This window comes from Salvelinus namaycush, chromosome 8 (genome assembly GCF_016432855.1).
Source record: "Salvelinus namaycush isolate Seneca chromosome 8, SaNama_1.0, whole genome shotgun sequence".
Taxonomy (NCBI): Eukaryota; Metazoa; Chordata; class Actinopteri; order Salmoniformes; family Salmonidae; genus Salvelinus; species Salvelinus namaycush.
Window position 1 is genome coordinate 58216580 of NC_052314.1, and position 15503 is coordinate 58232082.

Below are 15503 nucleotides of genomic sequence, written 5' to 3' on the forward strand. Positions count from 1 at the left end.
ATGACATATGGTTATAGATGCTTTTTTAACATGTAGTGCCTATGAAGGCTTTGTAAACTGATCATTTAAAGCAGGACCAAAAATTGAATTTTTTAAAGATTGGATTTAAGCTGATTGGCCTCAAAATTAGTAAACTCCTGTGGATTTGAAACTAAAGTGCCAAAATGATCCCCCTTTAAATGCATACAGAAAATGATGTAAGGTGCAATAAATTATAGGAGTACACACACAAAACATTGACCATTTAGGATTGAAAACATAAAAAAATACAATCAAAATATATATTAGTAATACCTTTAATTATTGGTTGTATGATAACTAGTATAAAATAAACATTTCTGCACAATGTCATTTTCGCCCTAATTATTAATTTACAAAGTAACAGGAAGAGACTCTTATTCTGAAGGATTCCAAAAATCTGTGACCTGGAAGTATTTAGCTAGTTAATCTTGTCTGCTTCACAGTGGTCAAAACAACGTCCACATTAACGTTTTTATTGTTGTGATTTAGAGGATTGTTAACATCCTGGAACTTAAAATGAAATATTTAACTGCACCGCATCACATACTTATCCCAGGTCATCTTTAATTCGCGTTGGCGACAAGGCGTGGTTGATAGATGTTATCTAGATAACGCTAGCTAGCTGCAAACAATGGCTAACTGTATCGTTTTTCACACTCAAATAGCCTCCATCATGGAGGTGCTAGCAAATGCAGCCGTGGCAGAGATCTGTAAACTCGTAGACGATGACTATGCAGTGTTTCGTTTGGAAATAACTCAAAGCCAGAAAGAAAACAGGGCATTGCGGAGGAAACTACTGGAACTGAAGGTGGCACGGGAGCGCGCAGAGAGGACAATGCGAGAGCGCGTCCTCGCCAGTCGTCCCAGTAGTGTCAAGATCCTCGATCGATACAGAGGAATGGCAAGAGGTACATTTTGAAGGAGGACGAAGGTGCGCTGCCTGTCGCCCCTAGTATATAGCACAGTGCCTGCACTAGCTACAGATTGTAACACCAGATAATGAATGTGATTTAACCAAACATTTTTGGACCATTAACAAACCTCACCTGGTATTGGCGATTCTATCTTCGTCCTCGATTTGTGGAAACAGGAGTCTAATTAAATGTCTGTGTCCAGTTGCAGGGGGTCCGTTTTATTTTAAAAACTTAACATTTTCCAAATTCAATCAAATTTTTGGTCCATTAAGTAACCGAGACCTGTGTCTGTCATCATGATAGACAGTTTGGGGTGGACTCACCTGTCTCAATCAATGGTGGAGTTAATTTTGCTTGGCCGGTGCCCCTGGTAAGTGGAGATTCATTTAAGGACCAATGGAAAGGTCCCAAACTCCGCTGGGTCATTCAAAATGAACTGACCAGTGAGAAGATTTGAAAAAGACAGGGTTGAACATTGTTGGATTAGTTTATGGACCCAAAAAATGATTTTAATAAACGGAGCATTTTCTAAATTCAAACGGACCCCTGCAACTGGACAGACATTTTATGAGACTCCTGTTTCCACGAATTGAGGATGAAGATAGTATCTGCCAATACCTAGTTAGTTAAAAATCTCAAGCTACGTTTTGTATAGCCACACCTGTAACTACTAGTACAATAGATAGAAAAATGTTTTGGTTAAATCACATTATCCGGTGTTAGTCTGTAGCTCCCCTGCACATGTGTTCAGGTGTTTTATCCAAAATTGGATCTTGGTCAGTTTTTGGATAGTATGCATTAATTCCCCTAATTACTTAGCTATCTAGCACAAAGACACTATCATATTCTAACCAGATTCTTGATTTACTGCATTTCTTATTATTTGCTAATTGAAAACAATGTGATGCATGGAACATAATACATCAATCAATAAATAGTATATCAAGAAGTTATGAGAAGTGTTACCTTACATCCTTGCCAATTCTAGACAGTGTCAATAATGTACAATATAGCGTTGAGCATTGACAGTAGTTAACCTAACCCTCTTTTCTCCCTATCACTCTCTCAGGTGAAGGACATCTCACTGGAGGCCACAGGATCTCTGTGAAACCAGCAGAACACAATACATGGAGAGATGACCAACCAATCACTGTTGATGAGGGGAGTAGAACCTCAACCCAGCACGTTATCGTGATAGAGGTTAGTGTTACATTTAACATTGAATTACAGTTCCTTTTGTAAATCAAATGTGGCCAGTTTATTTCAGAAAGGCTCCCCTCAGCTATTCACTTGCTTACATGTACATCCTCATTTATCTGCCTTAGGGGAGCTTGTGAGACCCTACGACAACTCAACTAATGTACCGGTAATAACCTCTTGTCTTGTCAGTCTGCAGATGCCGAGGCTGCAGGTCCTGGGGTCAAACAGGAGAGGTCTGAAGGAGAGGAGAACCAACGGAACAGCAGAGACATCCAGACTGGGGCAGATGGAGCGCCCCTTGTAGCCACGGAGGACCCCACCAACGCCCCAGCGCAGCTCAGGACCCAATGCAGTATCACGGAGGTCAGTGGAACACCGAACGCCATCCTCAAGTCAGAGACAGACACCAAGACTTTAACTGTAACACACAGGCTTTTACACAAAGGATCTGACGACAGGTCAGACCCAGAGAGACTGGAGATGGGGAGACTGGGCTGTCCTCCTGCTCCTGGCTCAGAGTATATACCGCTATTTCACCATAGCCAGAGGATGGTTAATTCCCATGGTGATAGTGACGTGTTAGACACTGGTGGTGATGATCCGTCTTGTTCTTACACTACAGAGATGGACCCTGGCAACATGCCCATGGGTTTAGAGAGACAGACTGATCTGTCCAGAGGGGACTGGAACCAGTACAGTAGTAGTGTATACTCTGAAGGGTGCCTAGATAAGGGGAGGGTCTGGTTGTAGATGAGGTGATTGTGAAAGTGGAGGGCGACGTTCCTCCCACATGGAATCCAGATAGTCTCCTAGGAGAAGGACACTCACAGGGCAGAGATTTCTTAGATTACAGGGGAAGCTTAGAGACTAATCTAATTGTCGCAACCCACTCCCCTTTACACTCGTTCAGGCATCGTGAGCCAGTGTCCACGTCAATGGGGCCTTCCGATTCAAACGGCTATGTCCTTTTCGATCAGGTATTGAACTGAAATGACAGGGCTAGTGCCCAGCCTCCTGGAGGGGGAGCCAGATCAGGCAACAGTAAAGAGAAACGGTTCCTCTCTCTGCATGTTCTGTAACGAAGGCTTCAGCTGCTCCCAGAAGGTGGAGATCCACCAGAGGTTCCACACAGGGGTGAAACGCTACAGCTGCCCCCAGTGTCACATGTGCTTCACCCAGATTGGTGACCTGAAGAGGCACCAGAGAGGCCACACAGGGGAGAAACCCTACAGCTGCCCCCAGTGTCACATGCGCTTCGCCCAGACTGGCAGCCTGAAGAGGCACCTGAAGGTCCACACGTGAGAAAGGCCGTTTGCCTGTATGCATTGCGGGAAGAGGTTCTCAGAGAGGACCTACCTCAGGATACACCAGCAGAAAAACCATTCCACTCTATAAAATGGAAACCTTTCTACTTTGTAGCTTATTACGTTTAGATCAAACCCTGCATTAAAAAGACAAAGATTCATTTTCATTGTTGTCAGCAGAAAAGGTCCACAGATGCATTTGGAATAATGAGATTGACAGATTTCAGTGTTTAATATTCCTAGTTAGAATATTGCATGGTACAGTATGTCACATATAAGCTTAAAAAGTCTGTTGTTACATAGTTTTTGTACTGAGTAGGCTATATGATAACAAATGCCTGTTTCATTTTTAATGGTGTATTTAAATGTTTTTCTGTTCAATAGAATGAAAAGTCCCATTTTGTGTTTAAGACTTGAGACTCTTTAGTATACAGTACCAGTCAAAAGACTCATTCAAGGTTTTTTTTTTTTTTTTTCTATCTTCTATTTTGTAGAATACTAGTGAAGACATTAAACTATACAATAACACATATGGAATCATGTAGTAACCAAAGAAAGTTTAAAACAAATCAAAATATATTTTAGATTTTAGATTCTTCATAGCCACCCCTTGCCTTGTTGACAGCTTTGCACACTCTTGGCATTCTCTCAACCAGCTTCATGAGGAATGCTTTTCCAACAGTCTGGAATGAGTTCCCACATATGCTGAGCACTTGTTGGCTGCTTTTCCTTCACTCTGCCATCCAACTCATCCCAACCCATCTCAATTGGGTTGAGGTCGGGTGATTGTGGATGCCAGGTCATCTGATGCAGCACTCCATCACTCTCCTCCTTGGTCAAATAGCCCTTACACTGCCTTGAGGTGTGTTGGGTCATTGTCCTGTTGAAAAACAAATGATAGTGGGACTAAGCGCAAACCAGATGGGATAGCGTATCGCTGCAGAATGCTGTGGTAGCCATGCTGGTTAAGTATGCTTTGAATTCTAAATAAATCACAGACAGTTTTACCAGCAAAGCACCCCCACACCATCAAATCTCCTCCTCCATGCTTCACGGTGGGAACTACACATGCGGAGATCATCCGTTCACCGACTCTGCGTCTCACAAAGACACGGCAGTTGGAACCAAAAATCTCAAATTTGGACCCATCAGACCAAAGGACAGATTTCCAACGGTCTAATGTCCATTGCTCACATTTCTTGGCCCAAGCAAGTCTCTTCTTCTTATTGGTATCCTTTAGTAGTGGTTTCTTTGCAGCAATTTGACCATGAAGGCCTGATCCACGCAGTCTCCTCTGAACAGTTGATGTGTTGAGATGTGTCTGTTACTTTAACTCTATGAAGCATTTATTTGAGGTGCAGTTAATTCTAATGAACTTGTCCTCTGCTGCAGAGGTAACTATGGGTCTTCCTTTCCTATGGCAGTCCACATGAGAGCCAGTTTCATCATAGCGCTTGATGGTTTTTGCGACTGCATATGAAGAAACGTTCTAAGGTCTTTTACCAAATAGCGCTATCTTCTGTATACCACCCCTACCTTGTCACAACACAACTGATATTCTCAAATGCATTAAGAATGATTGAAATTCCACAAATTAACTTTGAACAAGGCACACCTGTTAATTGAAAGGCATTCCAGATGACTACCTCATGAAGCTGGTTGAGAGAATGCAAAGAGTGTGCAAAGTTGTCAAGGCAAAGGGTGGCTACTTTGAAGAATCTCAAATATAACATCGGTTTTAACACTTGTTTTGGCGGGGGGGTTACTACACAATTCCATGTGTTATTTCATAGTTTAAAAAACCCTGGAATTTTTTATTTAACCTTTATTTAACCAGGTAGGCCAGTTGAGAACAAGTTCTCATTTACAACTGTGACCTGGCCAAGATAAAGCAAAGCAGTGCGACAACAACAGTTACACATGGGATAAACAAACGTACAGTCAATAACACAAAAAATATATAAAAGATCTGTATACAGTGTGTGCAAATGAAGTAAGGAGGTAAGGCAATAAATAGGCCAATAGTGGTGAGGTAATTACAATTTATTAATTTACACTGGAGTGATATGTGCAGATGAGGATGTGCAAGTAGGAATACTGGTGTGCAAAAGAGCAGAAAAACAAATATGGGGATGAGGTAGGTAGTTGGATAGGCTGTGTACAACTGCAGCGATCGGTAAGCTGCTCTGACAGCTGACGCTTAAAAGTTAGTGAGGGAGATATAAGTCTCCAACTTCAGTGATTTTTGCAATTCGTTCCAGTCATTGGCTTTAGAGATCTGTAAGGAAAGGCGGCCAAAGGAGGTGTTGGCTTTGGGGATGACCAGTGAAATATACAGTTGAAGTCGGAAGTTTACATACACTTAGGTTGGAGTCATTAAAACTCGTTTTTTCAACCACTCCACAAATGTCTTGTTAACAAACTATAGTTTTGGCAAGTCGGTTAGGACATCTACTTTGTGCATGACACAAGTCATTTTTCCAACAATTGTTAACAGACAGGTTATTTCACTTATTCACTATCACAATTCCAGTGGGTCAGAAGTTTACATACACTAAGTTGACTGTGCCTTTTTAACAGCTTGGAAAATTCCAGAAAATGATGTCATGGCTATAGAAGCTTCTGATAGGCTAATTGACATCATTTGTACCTGTGGATGTATTTCAAGGCCTACCTTCAAACTCAGTGCCTCTTTGCTTGACATTATGGGAAAATCAAAAGAAATCAGCCAAGACCTCAGAGAAAAAAATTGTAGACCTCCACAAGTCTGGTTCATCCTTGGAAGCAATTTCCAAATGCCTGAAGGTACCACGTTCATCTGTACAAACAATAGTATGCAAGTATAAACACCATGGTACCACGCAGTTGTCATACCGCTCAGGAAGGAGACGCGTTCTGTCTCCTAGAGATGAACGTACTTTGGTGCGAAAAGTGCAACTCAATCCCAGAACAGCAAAGGACCTTGTGAAGATGCTGGAGGAAACAGGTACAAAAGTATCTTTATCCACAGTAAAACGAGTCCTATATCGACATAACCTGAAAGGCCGCTCAGCAAGGAAGAAGCCACTGCTCCAAAACCGCTATTAAAAAAAGCTAGAGTACGGTTTGCAACTGCACATGGGGACAAAGATTGTACTTTTTGGAGAAATGTCCTCTGGTCTGATGAAACAAAAATGGAACTGTTTGACCATCGTTATGTTTGGAGGAAAAAGGGGGAAGCTTGCAAACCGAAGAACACCATCCCAACCGTGAATCACGGGGGTGGCAGCATCATGTGGGGGTGCTTTGCTGCAGAAAGGACTGGTGCACTTCACAAAATAGATGGCGTCATGAGGGAGGAAAATGATGTGGATATATTGAAGCAACATCTCAACACATCAGTCAGGAAGTTAAAGCTAGGTCGCAAATGGGTCTTCCAAATGGACAATGACACCAAGCATACTTCCAAAGTTGTGGCAAAATGGCTTAAGGACAACGAAGCCAAGGTATTGGAGTGGCCATCACAAAGCCCTGACCTCAATCCCATAGAAAATTTGTGGGCAGAACTGAAAAAGCGTGTGCGAGCAAGGAGGCCTACAAACCTGACTCAGTTACACCAGCTCTGTCAGGAGGAATGGGTCAAAATTCACCCAACTTTATTGTGGGAAGCTTGTGGAAGGCTACCCAAAACGTTTGACCCAAGTTAAACAATTTAAAGGAAATGCTACCAAATACTAATTGAGTGTATGTAAACTTCTGACCCACTGGGAATGTGATGAAAGAAATAAAAGCTGAAATAAATCACTCTACTATTATTCTGACATTTCACATTCTTAAAATAAAGTGGTGATCCTAACTGACCCAAGACAGGGAATTTTTACTAGGATTAAATGTCAGGAATTGTTTAACTGAGTTTAAATGTATTTGGCTATGGTGTATGTAAACTTCCGACTTCAACTGTACCTGCTGGAGCGCGTGCTATGGGTGGGTGTTGCTCTGGTGACCAGTGAGCTGAGATAAGATGGAGCTTTACCTAGCAAAGACTTTTAGATGACCTGGAGCCAGTGGGTTAGGCGACGAATATGTAGCAAGGACCAGCCAACGAGAGCATACAGGTCGCAGTGGTGGGTAGTATATAGGGCTTTGGTGACAAAATGGATGGCACTGTGATAGATTGCATCCCATTTTCTGAGTAGAGTGTTGGAGGCTACTTTGTAAATGACATCGCCGAATTCAAGGATCGGTAGGATAGTCAGTTTTACGAGGGTATGTTTGGCAGCATGAGTGAAGGAGGCTTTTTTGCGAAATAGGAAGCCGATTCTAGATTTAACTTTGGATTGGAGATGCTTAATGTGAGTTTACAGTCTAGCCAGACACCTAGGTATTTATACGTGTCCACATATTCTAAGTCAGAACCGTCCAGAGTAGTGATGCTAGTCAGGCGGGCGGGTAGCGATCGATTGAAGAGCATGCATTTCGTTTTACTAGCATTTAAGAGCAGTTGGAGGCCACGGAAGGAGTGTTGTATGGCGTTGATGGGAATGGACCCTGTTTTTGTTTGGTCGGTCACACACAAAGCACTGATTACATTATCAATGGTGGTTATGACTTGCATGGTGGAACCAAACTGCTCGCTGCAATAGAATGGTAACGCAGCGATCAGGCTGGTTCCACCAGGCTTGGTTATGAAGGTGAATTGGAACAAAACTTATCTGTTTCGACCTTTGACCAGGTCAAATGTCACCAACCTGATTCAAGCGTCCTCCCTGTTCAATTTATAGGAATGCTGACAGCGAGGGCATGTCTGCGTGATGTTGAGGGTCCCCTTGCTGGTCTTCTCTATGTTGCATGTTTGGCAGCAAACTGAACATCTCTCTAACAACTGCTGCAAGCGATCCTCAAACAATGGACTTCCTCATCTTATGAGGTGGTGTTGACTGGGATGGCCTGTGACAGCGTTATACAATAGAAAGCCAAGTGGTAAATTGCATTTTGTTATAAAGTACAAAGCTTTTTGATAATGCACTTCACAACCAAAATGACTGTACTACTTGACTGTGTGATTCATCTACTAGTTTAACAAACTGTGTGTTTTTTTTATACAACTTTTCATATAACACACATTACCTTTGTCGATGAAGCCGTCTGTCATCAGGGCAGTAACTAGGGTCAAGCTAGTTCTAGGTCGTCATTAGTTGCCACAAAGTCATAAACCAGGCCGATTTCTACAATTTAACTTATTAAGATGTGATTTTAAAAGTAACCTTAAATTAAGAACGACCCTTTTTACGATATAATCGATTGTGGCTGTGGAAACCCTAATGATATGCTGTATAGATGTAGACTGACTGTAGCTCCATATTGGATTCAGGCCAGGGACGCCATTGCGGGTTGTTGCTCCTAGTTCATCGTATTAGACTCAGGCATGAGTTAACTACCACCATAGTTGCATTCATTATTTAGTTTTGCCCTTAAATAACGTACAGAATACACTTATGAGTTAAACTAACTTGCAGATCCGAATTGTCAAATGATAACGTTATATAACCAGCAGTATGAGCTACCACCTAACTCAATTGTAATGAGATAGTTATCTAGCTAGTTATGCTAAAACGCTAACTAGCCTACTTCGCTTTATCAAAAGATAGCTAACCAATAACGGTGTTAGCGAAATGATCCCAGAGGTCATATTACAGTATATCTGGTTATACTCACCACCACCGAACGTTGCACACCAAGCTAGCGTTACTATACTGGTGGTGCAGAGGGGACTGGCGAACTCCAACCACCTTTCCGCATACTAGGGTCCTTCGGCAGGGCATGTAAACCGTATAACTGTGTGGAGCCATGGTCAATCCATATAGGGCTTTTCAGTCAGAAACGGCGATGAAAAAAATAGCCCCATTCTGAAAAGTGAAGCGGATGGGGCGATTTGCACGTGGAGCTTGGCAAAATTGGGGATGATTTGTTGACATAATTGTAATCCAAAACCAAACTTCATTCACTCGTTGTGAAGCACTGGGTTCCAAACTCCGTTTTTGACAAGACTGATTTGGACAAGACTGATTGTCCTATTTTCACTTTGTAGTCAATTTTGACACTATAGTTCATGTTTGTGACTTATAAATGCCACATGGGCCATTTTCAATTGGATTAGTTGCTTTTTATTGGCAGTTGCTCTTTATGATTTTTATTAGGCTGATACGGAAATTGTTACAGGAAATAATCAATGTTCACAAGTATGGCCCTTACATGTTGAAAGTGTATTTATTACCTGTGTGTATGTACCTGAGGGAGTGTATGTCTGTGTAATCTGTATCACCTGTCTCTTCCAGGAAGAGGAGGGTCCAGAGGTGCTGCTGGTGAAGGGGGAGGGGTGTGAGGAGGGTCTGTGGAAGCCTGAGGGGAACATGGTCATGGAGGACAACCAGACTACACCTCCTCCTGAACCCACAGAGGAACCAGCTGAGCAGCACAGGACCACACACAGTCTCACTGAGGTGAGCCCAATGTGAACTACTGTCTGAATGGTATTAGGTCAGGGTCTGTATCCACAAAGCCTCTCAGAGTAGGAGTGCTGATCTAGGATCAGTTTTGCCTTTTAGATCATAATGAATATAATTATTTGGAAAGATCCTAGATCAGCAATCCTACTCTGAGACTCTTTGTAGATATGGGCCCAGGTCTTGATTAAATTTGTCTTAAGTGTGGGACCATACCTTTTGAATTATCAAACCATTAAAGAGTGTCAAGTAATCAAATCAACTAATACAGTTAAATAGTACTCATAGCAATCCCTCATTGCCCAATCAGAAGATGCTTCATAGCAGGGTGCTCATATCAGATTTCTGGATCCAACATCTCTCTCTCTATCTCTTAAAGTCAGTTGACATGGAGGAATGGAAGCCTGATCTGCTGCTAGTCAAAGAGGAGACAATAGAGGACGGACCAGAGAGCATTGACCTGCTGAGTGGACTAACGATGGGGGAGCAAGGTAAGGAAGAAATACATATAGCCTGCATACAGTAATAGATCTTCAATGGGAATAGTGTTGCACCTGGGAATTTGTGTCTGAATGTTCATCATTCATAAAATTAAATCAATACAACCTATGTTTCCATCCAAAAACACACATTATAATGTATAAACTTGAAACTAGAGTTTTCTCTGCCATGTTTGTAAAGTGTATTTTCTAACCTCTTCCTGCAGGTGGTTGGCTGGAGGCTAACAGAGGAGACTGGGTGGCCAACTTGGTTTCCCAGACCCAGACAGGTGCAGCCAAAGGCCCTGGGGACGACATCACTGAGCAAGCCAGGACCATAGGCGACATAGTGGAGGTCAGTGGATGGGACAGCGTCCTCAACTCTGAGCTGCGGTACAATACTGTTAACCACAAACAGAAACAGACAGTCAAACACAAAACAACATCCGATCTTGACAGCAAACTGTCTGAGACCAGGCCGAGGCGTAGATTTGTTCTGCAGGGACAGGGAGGTGACCATATGTGGAGGGAGAGAACAGACTCGGCAAGTGATGCTCCGTCCTGCTCCTATAGTTGTGATTCAGAGAGACTGATGGCGCCTCAGGTTAACCCCCTAACAGGTGCTGCATTCAACCTGCCTTCTATCGGATCTATCAACTGGAACATGGACCCTGCGACAACACAGACACTCCCTGGCCTTCATCCTCCTCACACTCCCCTAATGTTAAACCAGACCTCAGACAATGCCAGTGCCTCAACACTAAATGGCTACACAAGCCCATTGACAAATGACAGTAGTAGAGACGGAATCAGTAAAGGTCACAGCGCCAAAGAGAAATGCTTTCCGTGTTCGTTCTGTGAGAAGTCCTTCAGTTTCCCCCTAGAGGTGGAGATCCACCAGAGGATGCACACGGGGAAGAAATCGTTCAGCTGCCATCTGTGCCGGGCCACTTTCTCACACTCGTTCAACCTAAAGAGGCACCATATGGTCCACACAGGGGAGAAACCCTACAGCTGTCCCCAGTGTGAGAGGAGGTTCTCCCACCAGCACCAGCTTAAGAGGCACCTGAAGGTCCACACCGGAGAGAGGCCATTCGCCTGTATGCATTGCGGGAAGAGGTTCTCAGAGAGGAGCAACCTCAGGATACACCAACAGAAAATACACACAGCCCATGTATAGAGTATTGTAACAAGTCATAAATTACTAGTTAGTGTGTTTGTAGTTCACTTTGTTGGTTTGGGATGTAGCAGGGAACTGGATGAGGTGAACTGAGGAGGGAATGAGTGTGATAAGGCAGAATAGATGATATGGTGATGGTTGGTGTGATTGTGTCTGTAAAAATGCTTCACTGATGAAGAGTGACAACTATGTCCCTATAGGTTGATACTGGTGTTTTATAGTGGGATAATGATAGTGCCTTAATTCACTTGACAAAATAGATAAGATCCGTGTAACGTAATGTTGAACCTTTTCCAAAGTATTCTAAAATTAAATTTTATCAAAGCGAGGGTACCAGATTTACAGAAAAGGTAAAGTGTTACCATAGTGAGAAAAGTTATTCTACTTGTCACATGTATCGTTTTGTGCAATAAAAGTACTGTACTTCATGTTGTGACTGTATGACCATTTTTTTTTATTAAATACAAACTGTGCTGACTGATTTGGTTATTTTTGTATCATTGCAGGGTCTGAGTTTCCCTTATCTCAGTGGAACCAAAACATTATACTTCATTCTTGAGTCAACAGATATGGACATTTGTTTTTTATAATAAACTCCAATGGGTCTGTATTGTTAAGTATTTTAATCACAGTGTTAGAGACAGGTTTGACTGGTTAACATTTTATAATGTCATGTTTCTGTGTGTACAGCAAAGCATTCCTTATATAAACCTTTATATTATCTTCTGTTCAATTTGTGTTTACAGTCTGCAGTCCATGAGGACCTGCTGATAGCCGGTGTTGCTGGTAGGAGAGACTGGACCTCTGAAGCAGCTGGTCACAAACCCTGGCCCCGGATCAGGACAGTGGATCAAGACCCGTCACTATTCCTTCCTGATTCAGATTCAGGACGGAACCACGAGGGACAAAGACTCGACCATCACGCAGAACACAACCAGTGGACAGGTGGACTGAACAACCTTAGTCCTGGTGGTTATCAAAGAAACAAAGGCTCCAGTCAGGGATCCAGTCTGCAGCCCAGACCCTTCTCTTCACAGTCTCAGTGCAGGGATGAAGCAGGGCCTGGGGCTGATAGAGATAGACCCTCCTGTTCCTATGATACAAACAGCACAGTATCCATGATGAACAGAGCATGTCACCCTGGGGTTCAGCCTTTACAGAGAGTGACAGGAGCCCCCCCTGGTGGTAGTCTATCAGCAAGTCGGTCTTCTCCGTCAGGGTCTTGTCTAATGACTGGTGAATGGGTTCATAGAAGGCCTGGACCTGGGCCTAGCCTTCCTCGGTTACCTCATGGTTACCCTACCAATACAGACCGGGTCAGGATGGGTGTTCTCCACAAGAGGTACTTATGCTATAACACAGCACACAATCCCAACAACACCCAAACAATGGCTAGAGGTCAAGGAAGGAGCTCAAAGACTAACCACCTGACGGTGGTGGCTCCTGCTTCTACTTCCTCTGGTGTCATTGGGTCACAATGTGGGAGGCCGAGCATGAGGACGGACCCAGACAAGCCGTATGCCTGCCCCACGTGTGGGAAGCGCTTTGCTGAGGTGAACTATGTGAAGAAGCACCAGAGGGTCCACACAGGGGTGAAACCCTTCAGCTGTACCCAGTGTCACATGCGCTTCGCCCAGGCTGGTGACCTGAGGAGGCACCAGAGGGTCCACACAGGGGAGAAACCCTACAGCTGTCCCCAGTGTGAGAAGAGGTTCTCCCGCCAGTACCAGCTGAATGTGCACCTGAAGGTCCACACGGGAGAAAAGCGGTTTGTTCGCCTGCACGCACTGCGAGAAGAGGTTCTCAGAGAGGAGCTATCTCAGCATACACCAGCAGAAAAACCATTCCACTCTATAACATAGAAAATTACAATTCTACTCGATAGCTTCTGATGTTTAGATCAAACCCTGAGTAACAGATTTTAGTGTTGAATATTGCATCCAGACATTTGATATACACGGTATAAGGCACATACAGTGCCTTCATAAAGTATTCATACCCCTTGACTTATTCCACATTTTGTTGAATACAGCCTGAATTCAAAATGTATTAAATATTTTTTTTAATCTCAGTCTACACACAATACCCCATAAAGACAAAGTGAACATGTTTTTAGAAATGTATTGAAAATTAAATATATAACTAGCAAATTTATTTAAGTATTCACACCCCTGACTCAATACATGTTAGAATCACCTTTGGCAGTGATTACAGCTGTGAGTCTTTCTGAGTATGTCTCTAAGAGCATGACACACCTGGAATGTACAATATTTGCACATTATTTTACAAATTCTTCAAGCTCTGTCAAGTTGGTTGTTGATCATTGCCAGACAGACATTTTCAAGTCTTGCCATATTTAAGTCAAAACTGTATCTAGGCCACTCAGGAACATTCAATTTTGTCTTGGTAAGCAACTACATTATAATTTTTGCCTTGTGTTTTAGGTTATTGTCCTGCTGAAAGGTGAAGTTATCTCCCAGTGTCTGATGGAAAGCAGACTGAACCAGGTTTTCCTCTAGGATTTTGCCTGTGCGTAGCTCTATTCCGTTTCTGTTTATCCTAAAATGTATCCTTAGTCCTTGCTGATGACAAGAATACTCATAACATGATGCAGTCTCCACCATGCTTGAAAATATGAAGAGTGGTACTCAGTGATGTGTTATTGGAATTTTCCCAAATATAAACCTTTGTATTCAGGACAAAGTTAATTTCATCGACACATTTTTTGCAGTTTTACTTTGGTACCTTATTGCAAACAGGATGCATGTTTTGAAATATTTTTATTCTGTACAGACTTCCTTCTTTTCACTCTGTCAATTAGGTTAGTATTGTGGAGTAACCCGTGTGGACCTTCAGGTGCCTCTTCAGTGGAGTACAATGTTGTTGATTCATCCTATCAGAGCCATTAAACTCCCTGAGCGGTTTCCTTCCTCTCCGGCAACTGAGTTAGGAAAGATGTCTGTATCTTTGTAGTGACTGGGTGTATTGATACACCAGCCAAAGTGTAATTATTAAGTTAATGTTCAAAGGGGTATTTAATGTCTGCTTTTTTCCCGCCCCCCCATCTACCAATAGGTTCCCTTCTTTGTGAGGCATTGGAAAACCTCCCTTGTCTTTGTGGTTGAATATGTGTTTTAAATTCACTGCTCGACTGAGGGTACTTACAGATAATTAGATATTTCTGGGGTACAGAGATGAGGTAGTCATTCATAAATCATGTTAAACACTATTATTGCACACAGAGTGTGTTCATGCAGCTTATGTGACTTAACACATGCACATTTTCACTCCTGAACTTATTTAGGCTTGCCATAGCAAATGGGTTGAATACAGACTCAAGACATTTGATTTTCATTTTTAAATCATTTGTAAACATGTCGAAAAACATAATTCCACTTTGACATTATGGGTTATTGTGTGTAGGCCGGTGACAAAATCTGAATTTAACTATTTTAAATTCAAGCTGTAACAAAAAAGCATGTTGCATTTTGTGTTTGTACTGTGTAGGTTATATGATGTTTACAAATGCCTGTTTCATGACTTCCAATCAAATAAAAAATAAAATCCCAAGAGACTTTTAATGAGAAAATAAATGCAGTTTATCAACGTGGGAGGCCGAGCATCAAGCGGTACGCCTGCCCCACGTGTAGTAAGCGCTTTGCTAGGGCAAACTATTTGAAGGAGCACCAGACCATTCACACTGAGAGGCACTATAAGTGCAAACTATGTTACAAGATCTTCTCTTTCCAGAGTAACTTTACCTGACATAGGAGTGTCCACAACGGGGAGATATGGTAGCAGTGTAGCTTGATATGTACACAGGGGATATCTGAGAACCATTCTTTAGCTGACATATTATAAACTGAGCAAAAAAAGAAACGTCCCTTTTTCAGAACCCTGTCTTTCAAAGATAATTTGTAAAA

The 15503-nt window shown here is 42.5% G+C and overlaps 1 protein-coding gene across 1 annotated transcript; it reads left to right on the top strand.

Moving 5' to 3' along the window:
* The first annotated feature begins 433 nt into the window (after positions 1-433).
* Positions 434-12058, top strand: LOC120052927 (neurotrophin receptor-interacting factor homolog). Its single transcript, XM_039000163.1, has 6 exons — positions 434-929; positions 2005-2135; positions 2325-2498; positions 9754-9918; positions 10301-10412; positions 10628-12058. Exons 1-6 carry the CDS (start codon positions 653-655, stop codon positions 11578-11580), a joined length of 1812 nt encoding a protein of 603 aa, XP_038856091.1. The 5' UTR covers positions 434-652; the 3' UTR covers positions 11581-12058.
* The last annotated feature ends 3445 nt before the right edge of the window (positions 12059-15503 follow it).

Coding starts and splice junctions, on each gene's coding strand:
- LOC120052927 (XM_039000163.1), top strand. CDS start 653: ATGGCTAACTGTATCGTTTTTCACACTCAAATAGCCTCCATCATGGAG. Junction 2,499..9,753: donor CCCAATGCAGTATCACGGAG/GTCAGTGGAACA, acceptor TGTCTCTTCCAG/GAAGAGGAGGGTCCAGAGGT. Junction 10,413..10,627: donor ACTAACGATGGGGGAGCAAG/GTAAGGAAGAAA, acceptor CTCTTCCTGCAG/GTGGTTGGCTGGAGGCTAAC.